The 13,606-nt window shown below is 47.9% G+C and overlaps 1 protein-coding gene and 1 long non-coding RNA gene across 7 annotated transcripts in view; one reads left to right on the plus strand and one right to left on the minus strand.

The window, feature by feature from the left end:
* Window positions 1-2,044: 2,044 nt before the first annotated feature.
* Window positions 2,045-10,599, minus strand: LOC140614635 (uncharacterized). Of its 4 annotated transcripts, none has more exons than XR_012015433.1 (6): window positions 10,398-10,599; window positions 9,329-9,421; window positions 8,953-9,152; window positions 4,681-7,603; window positions 2,621-2,765; window positions 2,045-2,489 (listed from the first exon to the last, which is right to left on the minus strand). It is a non-coding gene; the product is annotated as an uncharacterized lncRNA (long non-coding RNA). The 4 variants fall into 4 exon arrangements; XR_012015429.1 differs by having other exon boundaries at window positions 2,045-2,494; XR_012015431.1 differs by having other exon boundaries at window positions 2,045-2,494; window positions 4,681-7,899.
* A 1,293-nt stretch (window positions 10,600-11,892) lies between these two features.
* Window positions 11,893-13,606, plus strand: part of BDNF (brain derived neurotrophic factor) — a 53,679-nt gene continuing 51,965 nt past the window's right edge. Inside the window, exon 1 of one of the 3 annotated variants that reach the window (XM_072793725.1) lies at window positions 11,893-12,399. In XM_072793725.1, coding sequence (XP_072649826.1) covers window positions 12,397-12,399 — 3 coding nt within the window. In that variant the 5' untranslated portion in view covers window positions 11,893-12,396. Of the gene's footprint in view, window positions 12,400-13,001; window positions 13,472-13,606 lie in introns of those variants that run through there. The other 2 variants (XM_072793727.1, XM_072793726.1) reach the window with 2 other exon arrangements.

Genomic DNA, 13,606 nt, shown 5'->3' on the forward strand with positions numbered 1-13,606 from the left:
GCCGTGGGCTAGACTCAAGGACAAATGGGGCCAGGGGTGAGTTCCTTCCAGGGAGGAATCTGGAGAAGTTCCAGAGGAGGCCTGCCGTGCTGTGCTTCCAAAAGCCCCCCGTAACCTCCCCCTGGGTCTGCCCTCCTACTCAGAGTTCCTGCCCTGCCATTTCTCAGGCCCAACTTTTATTCAGAACTTGTCTGGAATTCATGCTCTTGGGCTTTCCTACATTTTGACTTGGGGACAGGGATGGATTCAGGTTCTGTAAGACCTGGAGTGTATACAATCTGGGGGACTCTTTAAGAAAGACCTCAATGTTACAAACACAACCTCAGGTCCAGAAGGAAATGTTTACTTAGAATAAGAAAAAAATATCACAAATAGCGGCAGCTGTGGGAGTGGGTCCTTCTCTTCTTCGGTCTGTCTGTCAACTTGCCAGAAATGCTTACACAGGGATGCTTCCTAATTGCTACCTGGCTTCCGACCGCCACTATCGCACCTCCAGCCTTCTACAGCTCCTGGAAACTCCTGTCTCTCTCCAGGGGTCTGTGCAAGGGAAGTGCTTCGTTAGCTTCACAGTAAGCCTGACTTTGCCTGAGGAAGTGACCACCTCAAGGTCACCTGGCCAATCCAGGACCAGAACCAGGTTGCTTGAGCAGAATGAGCACAGACTTAGAAGTCACACAGACCTGGTCCCAGTCTTGTCTCGGGCACTAAGAGCTGTGCGTCTTTGTGCAAGTCAGTTCTCAGTTTCACCTTTCTCCTCTCTTAGATGGAAATGAGCAGACTAAGCACATGGGGCAGGTAAGTACTCTAATTGCCTAGCACCATTCCTGACTCGAAACAATGCTTGGTAAGTGGTGACTGTTAGGAAGACTCCTTCCAGGATGCCTGGATGGCTCAGTGGTTGAGCATCTGCATTCTGCTCAGGGTGTGATCCTCGATCCCAGGATCGAGTCCCACATCGGGCTCCCTGCATGGAGCCTGCTTCTCCCTCTGCCTGTGTCTCTGCCCCTCTCTCTGTGTGTCTCACGAATAAATAAATAAATAAATAAAATCTTTTAAAAAAAAGAAAGAGTCTCCTTTTCCTTGGAAATGACCTCTTCTCCCATGGTTAGAATTCCTAGATTTTAGCTGGGCACATGGATGTCCTGACTCAAGTCTACATCCCCGAGCTTGTGTTATCAGATAGGTTTGGCCATGTGACTAAGTTGTGGCCAGTGGCAAAACCCGTGTCCATCTTCCGGGGAGTGTCCTGAAAACCATCGAGTACGCCCTTCTCCAACCATTTTTTTCTTTCCTGATGGTATGGAAGACAGAAAGAGCCTGGATACCTGGCACCATGCAACACCATATGGCACAGGCTACCTACTTGGACTTTCAAAGGAAGTCAAATTTCTAATATATTTAATCTACCTTTTTAGGGGTCCTGAGCCACTTTCAGCCAAAACTAATTCTAGAACACATCAAATCCCACGCTCTTTACACTTGGCTACATGGCCCCCAGTTTACAATGTCATTGTATACATCAATCTCACCAGGTAAAACTAGAACTTTACAAGATTTCGAGTCCTTAAGCTGATATGTCACAACTGGAAGGCGTCAATGGTGGGACTTGGGTCCTGTGGTAGACCACTGAGAGCTGCTTGTTTAGCAGGCACATCTCACCCAGCTCCACTGACAGCTATAGGTGGGCCGACCTGGTTTTATCATTACAATCAGCAGCAGCATAGCACGCCTATTGCAGGAATGGTGGTTACCATTTAACATGCTCTCTCTCTGCATTAGCAATATGACGTCCAATTAACACATTAAATTATCTCCAAAGCCCACGCAGCAGGGGCAATTATCCTTATTTCACAGATGAGGAAACCGAGATCAAAGGCGCCAAGTTACTGAAACCAGACAAGTGACCTGTCGATGGCAGAGTTTATCAAGATCCAAACCTGTCTTAAACCAAATCCCTTAAAAATTGCACCTACTCCTTCCCACAAAATGAGACTTGGTAAGAATGGCTTATAGAGAGTTCATACAACAATAAGCACCCGGTAAATCAGTTCAGAATGTTTATTATATTATTATTACAAGCTATTGTTATAAATTGTTATTTATTATTATTGTAACAAGCTACCCCCAGCCTTAATGGTTTACTTACATCAGCAACCAAGTCATATCTGATGGTTTTGTGACATAGGAATTCAAGCAGGGATCGGCTAGGCAATGCTTGCATTCCCCATGGCATTGATCAGGGAATAACCTGATGGCTTTCAGCTGGGGCCGCGCTGACCTGGAGGTTCCAGGACGGCTTCACGCACATGCACAGCATCCTGGCAGGGCAACCCGGAAGGCTGGGCTCAGCTGGGCCCTTTTCCTTCTGCATGTAGTCTCATGGATTCACGCGGTCTCTCCAGCAGGGTAGTGTTGGACCTCTGACATGGTGGGACAGGGCTCCAAGAGCAAGTGTTTCGAGACACAGTCAACTTCAGTTGATTCCAGGACTAAACTTATTGAAGGAAATTTCACAGAAATAGGAAAGCAGGTAAGTTGGCTTTCTGAAATACATATCAGTTTGCTAGAACTACCATAACAAAATTGCATAGACGGGGTGGCTTTAACAACAGGAATTTACTTTCTCACGGTGTTGGAGACTGGAGGTCCAAGATCAAGTTGCCGGCAGAGTTGGTTTCTTCAGAGGCCTCTCTCTTTGCCTTGCAGATGGCCACCCTCCTGCTTTGTCTTCACATGTGCACGTGCATCCTGGAGTCTCTCCCTTCCTACAGTGACACCGGTTATATTGCATCAGAGCCCTACCCATGCATCCTCCTTTTAACTTAGTCACCTCTTTAGAGACCCCTATCTCTAAATATAGTTACATTCTGAGATACTGAAGATCAGGACTTTAATATATGGATTTGGGGGTGGGGGGATACAATTCAGCCCATAACAAATGTCAAATCTAATGACGTTGTATAAGTAGAAAAACTAGGATCCAGAGACAGATTACAATCTGCCCAGGTCAGACAATACAATTAGTAATAGAGTCAGAAGGAGACTTCTTTCCAGTGCAGCCCTTTCCCCAACATGTCAGAGGATTCCAAGACTTCTCTCCTGCCTTACAGAAGGCAGGAAACAGAGAAACCAAGAAAGGCCCAGTGTGGGGGCCAGAGATGTCTCCTTTTCTCTTGAAATTTCAGGCTTTTCACAATTGCCTCTTCTCCAAGTCATTGGGTACAGACCTAGATCTCTGGCCTACTCATTTCTTTTCCCATTTCTTGGCTGATATTTCTGATGTTCAGGTCACTATTTAGATTCTGAATCACAGGAATATTAGAGAATATGATGTCCTTGTTTCTGCCTTAACATAGATCTCAAGACTTTGGGAACATCTCCTCAGCGATTTGCAAGCCCAGGCCCATTCTGGAGCTCTGAGTCATAGCATTGGTGCCCCCTCAGCTTCAGTGTCTACCCCATCTTTGATTTGTAGCTCTTGGGTTTCAAGAAGAACCTGCATCTCAGGGAGGACGTGGCCTTTCTGCTGTCTAGGCTTCTTCTGGGACGCACCTGCCACCTGCTAGGATGGAGGTGAAGGAAGGGGAATCTCCTGATGTGGTTTAAGCCTTCCCGGGACATAAGACAATTGGTATTCAATGCTCTTCTTCCAGTCGCACGGTGCATCCCAATCTATATTTCTATGTTGTTATGAGGTTAGAAAACAAGTGTTCCCAGAGAGAAGAGGGGAGGTTTAATTCTAACTCATGTAATGAAATTCTATTAAGCTTCAATTATCTACCAGCCATGGCATGGGGGTGGGGTGGGGACAGAATAGTTCATTGAGACTGGCCTGTCGCAGTACCCTAACACACATTAGGCTGAAAAAAAAAAGATCAATTGTGGATGTATTAAGGGTGGGAGAAGGCCAGGAGGGGTAAATGTAGCCTTGAAAGCATGAGCTTTGGAATCTGAAAATCTTGAGTTTTAATCCCTACCCTACCGCTAACAGGCGGCTTGACTTTGGGAGAAATCAGTTCGCTTCTCCATAACCTGGTTATAATAGTACATCGTCAAGAGGATTAAACAGAAGAAGGAAGGTAACTTCCTGAACACAGCGCCTGGCACATTGTTCGTGCCCAATAGATAGCAGCGGTCATTTTGACCTGTCTCCCGGCGCTGCTGTAAGAATTAAGTGACCTAGACTCTTGACCTTCCCCATCTCTCCCCTACGCTGTACATCTGCTTTTCTTCCAATTTTCTCCAGCCAGTAAATGATTTCTTCAAACGTGCCATTGCTCACGCCAGAACCCTTGGTCACCTCATTCCGCATGACCCCATCACCCAGTCCTTTGATTTTTCCTTCCAAATATATCTCACATCCACTTTTCTAAGTGAAAGCCTTGATCTGTAATAGACTCCTGCCTGGACTCTACACCTAGACCCTTCTCGTCCAGACGTCACAGGGCATCCAGAGTAATCGTTTTAAAATATAAAGTGAATCATGTAACTTCTTCAGTTTAATGGTCTCCCAAAGCACAGAGGATAAAAATCCAAAGCGCCCCAGAGGCCCTGCGTGGTGGAACCACGTGCTCACTTCTAGAGCCTCCTCTTGCCCTCTTCCCTCCCTCCCTCCCTCACTACGCTCCAGCTGCATGGCCCTTCTCGGTACCCAGGTATACAACTTAACATTTCTCCCACCTCTGGTGGCTTTAAAGTACGTTATGCATTTCTTTGACAATCCTCCATTTAATAGGTGAGGTCTGATTTTCTTCTCTTTACACGTAGGCCAGACTTGGTGACTCGCTTGTAACCCATAGAATGTGGCAAAACTGAAGCTCTGTGGTTTCTGAGACGAGGTCATCAGAGGAATGGCTTCTGCCTGGCTTTCTGTTTCTTGGATTCCTTGCTCCAGGGAAGCCACCTGCCATGTTGTAACGACACCCAAGCAGCTTGCGGAGAGGTCCGTGTCGGCGCGGAATCCCACCAACAAACAGCAACAGTTATCCGTGTCCATGAATAGCCTGGAAAGGGATCGTCGCCGGCTCTGTGGAGGCTTTAGATGATGACAGCCCTAGCTGAAATCTCCACGGCAACCTCACAAGAGACCTACCCTGCCCCCCAAGCCAGAGCTTCCCAGCTAAGTATTCCTGACCCGCAGAAAATACGGGTGTAAAGAATGTTTATTTTCGTGTTACACTACCAAGTTTTGGAGTGATTTGTTGCATAGCAGTAACTAAAACATCACCCCGGGAGCTTCTTTCCGGGGCCACTTTCTCTTCTTGCAACACTCATTCCTCCCCTGTTCCTCAGGCTACCGGTTCCTGAGGATGCAGAGGAAGGCGGGGTGGTACGAAAGTGGGGCTAGGCCAGCCCTTGTTGTCCCGATGGAGGGAAAGGTAGCTAGGTAATAACATGCACATGAGCATCACACAGGCCTAAGGAGAAGCCAGAGAGAAACGCCGCCTCCTCCTACCTGCTGCCCTGAATTATTGACCACCACAGCAGCCGGAGACCACTTAGAGCAGTGGACCTAGAACAATTCCTGCCAAGGGCTGTCTAATTGAAAAGACACAGAGCTGAAAATGAATTTTGACAGAAAACTAGAATTCTGAGTTAACCCATGGTATGACTGATATTCTCCAGATAGTTCATGGGGGAATTTTCAAAGTTTCCAGAAAGTGTGTATTTTCTAATACCAAATGGACAAAATTGCATGATTGTCCACTCTAAAAGCTCCATATTTTCCTGCTGTAAAATGAGGGGGTTGACCAGAGTGACCCGCAAGTCCTTCCATCTCTGAGCTTCAGGGGTCAGATGAAGGTGTTAGGATCTCATATGCAAAGTCAGGGACAATGCTTTTTCTATGAATTAAAGAAAAAAAAAAAGGAATGTTTTCCAGGATTGATGAAGAGGGAAAAGTAACTTAACGAAGAGTCCTGCACGTTGTAACTGATTATTTACATTTCTTTGCTGAACGGATGGAAAAAGTACCATCTTGGTGATGAAGAGCAAGCAGAAATGTGATGTTACAGAAGCAGAGTCCTTGAGCTGGGGAATGTTGGTAAAGTTCACCATGTGCTATGAGTGAGGACTTCTACAGGATTAATAGATGCCTATTTTAAATGTTCTCAATGAAGAGATAGATGAGGTCCCCCTTGTCTCCTCATTTTCCAACTCTCACTTATTTCCTGGTCAAAATCCATTTTTTATCCCTCCTTTTGTGACTAGTGAAATTTTGCCAATAGGAACAGTGCTAACTGAGGGCCTTTAGAAAAGCTAGAGCCATTCTTCTGGCCTTCATTCTGTGCCAGAATCTTTCTACTCTTGTTTCCATAAGGCACTCTTGTCGCATCCTATTACTTCCACTACTTTTAGAATGATATCACCTCAGTGAGGTACCATCTTTTCTCTCCTTACAAAAGAAAACAGACCTAGTTTCTTTAACCTTTCAGCAGAAGCAAATTCCCCAAATCCCTCTGTCATTCTGGTTGCCTTCTGCTATGCCTTCTCTAGTTCCAAAATATCCTATTTATAGAAAGAAACCCAGAATGAGCTCAGGACTTATAATATGACCTAACCAATCCTCTTTACATGACTAGAATAATTTTCCTGACTTCATTTCAGTTTTGCAATGTGCCCAGTATATTCCAAGCCAATTCATTTTCCCCTTATTTCAGTGCATATAAAAAGACAAACATTTAAACTATGGCCAATGTTATTTATTTTGAGAGGTTGATGTTAGTTGTGTTCAGGAACTTTCTAGAATTAATGGGTTCAAGAGCAAGTCAGAGTTTGCAGTTGGCGTAATATTAGGGTTAAAAGACGAGGTCTATTACTTGGATTATTTTTTCATTTTTTGGCATTTGCTTCAGTTAATAAAGCGATTAGCTATTTTTTGACAAAGACTGTAATCCCAGTGATGCCATGGGTTGAAGCAGCACGTGGAAAGTGTGGTCCAGCCCCACCACCCGGAAATTTGTTAAAAATGTGAAATCTCGGTCCTCATGCTAGACTCCAAATCTGCTTTTCAAAAAAAGCTGCCCGGGTAGGGTACCTAGCTGGCTCAGTCAATAGCACATGTGACTCTTAATCTCAAGGTTATGAGTTCAAGCCCCACAATGGGGGTAGAGTTTACTTAAAAACAAAAACACAACTACCCAGGAAATTCATGTGCCCATTAAATCATTTGGAAAAAAAAGTATGGTTTAGCATCTGTGAAAGCTTCCTTCCAGATGTTTTAGGCAGCTTAAATATCAAACACAGCCTGGTAGGCCCCACCACGATATAGACGCTATTGCTTTTACGAGTTTCTGTTTGCCTTTTCATGATCCTAAGTTATGGGACTCCTTGGGGACTTGCTTTCTCATTTTATTCAATTTCTAATATTATCTTACATTTAGCTAAGTATATTTTCTTCCAAGCCCTGACCTGACATGCTCTTGACCTGTCTTAATCTTCTATCAGCTTTTCACATTAACAACGTCACTTCTCCCCGACTTGCCACCCATACTTCCTCTTATTCATCTCTTGTCCGTAGGATGGTTTGGAAAGAGTCATTCGGTTCTTCCTCAAAATCCCATGTGGTCTTGCTTCAGCCTCATTATGTGGCTGTCTGGTTTTCCTGAAATTGAGTTAAGTCATGATCAGATCTTTTGTCTCATGCTTACTTGTCAGGCTCAGGAATGCACCAGGATTATTACAACTAAACCATAACTTTTCCAAGGCTTTCTCTTGTTTGCTTCTTTTCGATGCTCTGCTTGTTTCCTCTCTAACTAAACTAGGTTTGTAACTGGAAGATTCCTTGGGTTCTTTTTAAATATGAGCTCAACATCAGGTTCTTGGCAATCATTGCCTATTCTTGTTTTCAGAAAGCTTTCCAAATTGTGCATCGTGATTCTTTGCCTCTCCTTCTATTGCCTGTGGAGAACCATTAAAAATCAGGAAGTGACTAAGGGAGCCAATCTTTCTTCCTACCTGGTCAGAATCACTTCTCATATCATAAACACAACTCTTTTGCTGTGTGGTTTTTTTTTTTTTTTGGTTTTTGTTTTTTTAGCTTCCAAGACAGCAATTATGTCACCATCTGAAGATTCTCTATGAACACTCTCCTTCATGGATTATAACAAGTGAAACTGAGGCAATGACTGCTGACATCTGGGCAATAATTAGCCAAACACTCTTCCACTGTGTCATCTTCCCCTAACTCCCCAACCCTTCATGGATTAGATCTTGGCCTTATGAGACTCCGAGATCTGTTAGGCTTGGGAATTATTAATATAGGGATCACCAACTCCCAAGAAGTGGCAGGCACAGAGTAAGTACTGACGGGCAAGAAGAAGTAGGAGTAAGTGAGAAGAAAGGAACTAATCCATCCAACACGAGGTGGAGCACCTGGCAATTAATTACAATCAAATAGATTTAAAAAGAAAAGTTGGAAAGAAAGAATGGAAGTACTGTCTCATCACTTCTGCCTTGATATGAGGGAAGGGAGTACCCAAACCATTCTTTTTACTGTGACACACCGAATTCCCTTTTAGAAGTCAAGGTTTTGTTCCAAGAGATATCCCAAGCATCTGCTTATTCCCCCAAGAAAAAGTAATACTCTTTCATTTCTGATGGTGTAGACTCCTGTTTTGTTACCTCGCTCCCACTAATTCTGAAAATCTTCACACACCTCCCTAATGATATTCTTGTGCCTCCTAGTCTGGATAAGTCCTTTCTTATTAATTTTTACGCTCATCTTCAGAAAGATACAGTCAGAGACCAGATTTTACAACTATGACTTTGGCAGAACACTGCGTGTGAACGTTAGACAATTCACCTACCAGGGACACAATATTCATGGTTTCGAAGCAAAAATCCTTTCTTCTAGGTTTTGTTAATACGCTTTGCTTTAAATCTGGCTACATTGTTAAGTAGTGATCTTTAAGGAACAAGATTTGTTTACTGTTCAGTTTGAAATGTTCTTACCATTGCTAAAAATGAATGGGGTCAGATGAACCTGGAGAAGTGTGATATTCATATCACAGCTGACTCGGGTTGTGCAGAGAAAATGAGATGACCTCAGGAATAAGTGCTCCCAAGATGAAAACTGTGGCAGGTACAATGCTTGGCATATGTCTTAACAAATGAAATGACTGCAATCTTTGCTTATATTAGACACTGGATTTCTGCAGATGGGAAAAAAGAAAAAGAAAATGTGTAAGTGAGTGGAACGAGGTAAGGTGGAGAGCTGATCATGCACCAAGAGAATTCTCATCGCTGGGAAATGAAGAACAGAAAGAAAAATACTATATGTTAAACACCACCTCTTCACTTCTCTCTCCAACTCTCTATGAGAACTCACCTTAAATAGCAGTTCTTGTCCTTCATCTTGGCCCATGACTTGTAGGTTTTAGTTAATGACTCCAAGGAAGAAAGGCAGCGGTCAAACGTATTCCTTGGAAAACATTTTCGGTACGATTATGTGTTGTCTAAATCATTTCAAACTAAGTAATCACTCATGTTTTGAATCCCCAAGCACCCAAGCTAACAACTCAGGGCACCCTACTATAAAATATGGCGTTAGTTTTCAGAATAAAGATCCCTCAGAGAGAGAAATATCTGATAGTCTCTATACAACCTATAAATTGCTGACAAAGAAGCCAAATAAATATAACACATGGATGACAATGGGAATAATTATGTTCATATAGTGATCGTCTCCCTGTGTTATTTCAAGGTTTCAGATCTGTAATGGAGTCACTGAATAGGCAGGGAAACCTAATTATGGCATTTTGAATCGCATTCTCAGGAAACCAGTCTTGTCCACAAAACCTGTACCCCCAAGACCTCTGAGGATGGTATGTACCAGCTGTCCCAGTCTTAGGGCAGCATCTGCTGGCTAATTCATGGATCGACAAAAAGTGGCAGTTTGTGGACAATCTGAGCAGTCCTCTCAGTTGGAGGGAACTGTTGCCTTGATGATGGGGAGGGTGCCTGGCATCCTTTTATCGTGACCTCCCTCAGGTGTCCAGGAGGAGGACGAGTCTAGAACTATCCCTGCGGAGGTCTAGGAAACATCTGTAACTACCCCTAAGGAGGTGTAGGGAACATCTGTATATTTGTACCTTGGTTGGAGCCTCGGATGAATTGGGTTGGCCCCGGAAGCATCTCTAGGGCGCTATCAACTCAACACTGGACTCACTCATAGTAATAATAACCCGGAGCCAATGGGAATTCCAATGAGCAGACGTCCATGTACGCAATTAGGAATTCAAGCCAGTTTTCCAAGGGGAAGGCATTTCTGGGATGGGGGAGGGGGAGGGGGGCAGATCCTTGAGGCAGCCCCAGAACATCCTGTCGCCTCCGATCAGGTCTTCACACGCGAGGAAGCCACGAATGAATGGCGTTCAGACAGGGCGCTTGCGACTGACCTAAAGGAAGTGGAGGCTGGATAGGGCCGGAGGGCCTGAAACTTCAGAGCCATATCCACCATCTTCTGCAGCATCTCTCTGCCTCATCCCTGCAGTCAATAGCGCCGCGGCCAGGGCCTGCGACGCCGCCGATGGGCTCCCCGGGGTGGGGACCCTGCGTGGAGAGTGAAATGATGGTGCAGTTGGTGCCAAAACGACGCCAGCCCCCACCCCACCCCCCACCCGCACCCGCACGAAACCCTCCTGGGGACTTCCCGGGGCCTCGCGCTCCTCGGGGCGGCCGGCATCTCCATAACAACTGGCGCACGTCCCTCCCCGCGTCCTCGGCTCGGCTCGGCTCGCGGGCGTCGGCCGGGGGGCTGCAAAGGGCGGCCTGGGCGGAGAGAGGCCTCGGGGTGCGCCCCCCAGGCTGCGGGAGCGTCGCGGGGATGGGCACAGCGCGCGCGGCCCGAGCTCCCCGGGCCCCCTCCCCTCCCCTCCCCTCCCCAGGCTTCGGAGGGCGAGGCCCCTCTCCCGGCTCCGGCGCCCGGGGAGGGGGCGCGGGGGCGCTGCGAGCCTCTCCTTGAAGTTCATCCTCCCCTCTGCAAGTTTCTTCCCGCCGGCACGTGACCTCCCCGCGCCCCAGCCTGCGCAGCCACTGGCGAGGACGCGCGTCTCCAAGCCGCGGGGCTTCCTGGGAGAGACCCCTCCCGCCGCGGCGATCCCGGCCCGGCCCCGCGGGCGCGCCCCCGCCGCCCCCCGCAGGCCCCCGGGAGCCCCCAGGCCCGCGCGCAGGCGCCCCCGAGCCGCGCGGCGACCCCCCCCCCGCGCCCCTGCCCGCGGCTCCGCGCCCCGCGGCGCTCCAGGCCGCCCCAGCCGCGCGCCGGGGCTCTGACTCCCACCGGAGGAGCCATAACCCATTAGAGCACACGCAGTTAGAACTTCATCCAACTCAGCCGCCCGAGAGCTGGGCTTGCACAGGTTCCCGTGGGCAACTGGTGGCTCGCCCCGGTGCCTCTCGCCTAGTCATCGGTCCCTGGGAGGGAGAGGAAAAGTTGTCGGGCTGATGCGCGCTTCGACGCACGCAGTGGTGCCCAAGGGCGAGTCACTCCCCCACACCCCCCGCCGCCCAGCCCCCAGCACCCCCCCGCCCCGGATCATCACTCACGACCTCATCAGCTGGAGACCCTTAGTCATGATGGGGGAGGGGGGCACGAACTTTTCTGAGAAGTTTCCTTTCTACCGAGGGAGTCACAGCGAGCTGGGCACGTAAACAGCCTGGAGAGTCGAGGCCGCCCCCCCTCCCCGCCCCCTCCGCTCCCCTCCGCTCCCCTCCGCTCCCCTCCTCCCCTCCCCCCCTGCGCTCTTCTGCTATTATTATTAAAGCGGTAGCTTGCTGGCGCTGATAAGCAACAAGTTCCCCAGCGGTCTTCCCGCCCTAGCCTGACACGGCGAAGGGTTTCTTACCTGGCGACGGGGAAATCTCCCGAGCCGAGCTCAGCTCTGCCAGAGCCCCAGGTGTGACCTGGGCAGTGGACAAGGGAGCGGTGTGCAGGCTGCACTATTTTTATGAGGGTACCCTTGAAACTCCTCACTTTCCCCGGGAACTTTCTGTGCCAGGACCCAGTGACGGGCGGTTGGGAGGCAGCCCCAGGAACCACCCGCTATTTAGCAGGGCAGTTGGGCAGTCCTCGGTAACCTCGCTCATTCATTAGAATCACGTTAGAACTCCAGAGAAAGCGTGTCTCTCTCGGAGTGAGGGCGTTTGCGTAAATCTATAGGTTTTTCAACACCGATGCCAGTTGCTTTGTCTTCTGTAGTCGCCAAGGTGGTTGAGAGTTTAAGCTTGCGGATATTGCAAAGGGTTATTAGATTCATAAGTCACACCAAGTGGTGGGCGATCCACTGAGCAAAGCCGAACTTCTCACATGATGACTTCAAACAAGACACATTACCTTCCAGCATCTGTTGGGGAGACGGGATTTTAAGACACTTGAGTCTCCAGGACAGCAAAGGCACAATGGTGAGTAGCAATAAACCCTGCATTATAATTGAAAAATCTTGACATGTTGCTTAACAACGGGCATATCACAGCTCTTCCTGGCACTTCACACGCCAAAGAACAGCAGCTACTCAGGCCAGGAGAATCGGGTTTTTACATAGTGCAACTTTAATTGGAATCATTTGAGATTTAACACAGCAATGTGGAACTGCGTGGAACAAACTTGGAGCTGGAGGGGGGGTGTGTGTGTGTGTGTTATATTGGCTGTTCAAGGCTGATGCTTCTCTCCCAGCCTTCTTGCATTCCATCCTTTTCCTCTATGTGTGTGGTGTATGAGCATATTCTATGATTTATATGTGGGCATGTAATTGACATTCGCAAGGGGGTTAATTTCCATCTGAAACCAACAATGCTATTAGAGGTTGGGGTTAGGGGGTGGAGGGGGGGCAAGGATGGGGTAGAGAATGGGAGTTTGGGTGCGGATGGGGGTGGGGTTGGTGGGGGGAGAAATAAGTCAGAAGTGCATATCACCGGGAATGAAATGGGTAATCCTCTCCTAGAAGAAAAGGGTCTCATCAACATGTGATCAACTATTAACAGGATGGCTTTGGCAAAGCCATCCACACGTGACAAAACGTAAGGAAGTGGAAGAAACCGTCTAGAGCAATATCAAGTATCACTGAATTAGAGATTTTTTAGCCTTTTCCTCCCGCTGCGCCGGGTGTGTAATTGGGCGAGCGGAGTCCATTCAGCACCTTGGACAGAGCCAACGGATTTGTCCGAGGTGGTGGTACCCTAGGTGGCCTCTCGGCCCCGCAGTGAAGCCAGCTCCGTGTCGCCCTTAAGAAGCGTCTTTTCTGAGGTTCGGCTCACACCGAGATCGGGCTGGAGAGAGTCAGATTTTGGAGCGGAGCGTTTGGAAAGCGAGCCCCAGTTTGGTCCCCTCATTGAGCTCGCTGAAGTTGGCTTCCTAGCGGTGTAGGCTGGAATAGACTCTTGGCAAGCTCCGGGTTGGTATACTGGGTTAACTTTGGGAAATGCAAGTGTTTATCTCCAGGATCTAGCCACCGGGGTGGTGTAAGCCGCAAAGAAGGTAAGCATCGGGGCGGGGACCCCCTGCAACCCCAATTCTTGAGCTATTTTGATACTCAGTCTTCCCGAGAGGACTTGTGGTGAAGGGGAGGAGGTGGAAGGAGAGCATGAGAGGGGGGTTGTTTCCTGGTATTTG

Source organism: Canis lupus, chromosome 23 (assembly GCF_048164855.1).
Source record: "Canis lupus baileyi chromosome 23, mCanLup2.hap1, whole genome shotgun sequence".
Lineage (NCBI taxonomy): Eukaryota > Metazoa > Chordata > Mammalia > Carnivora > Canidae > Canis > Canis lupus.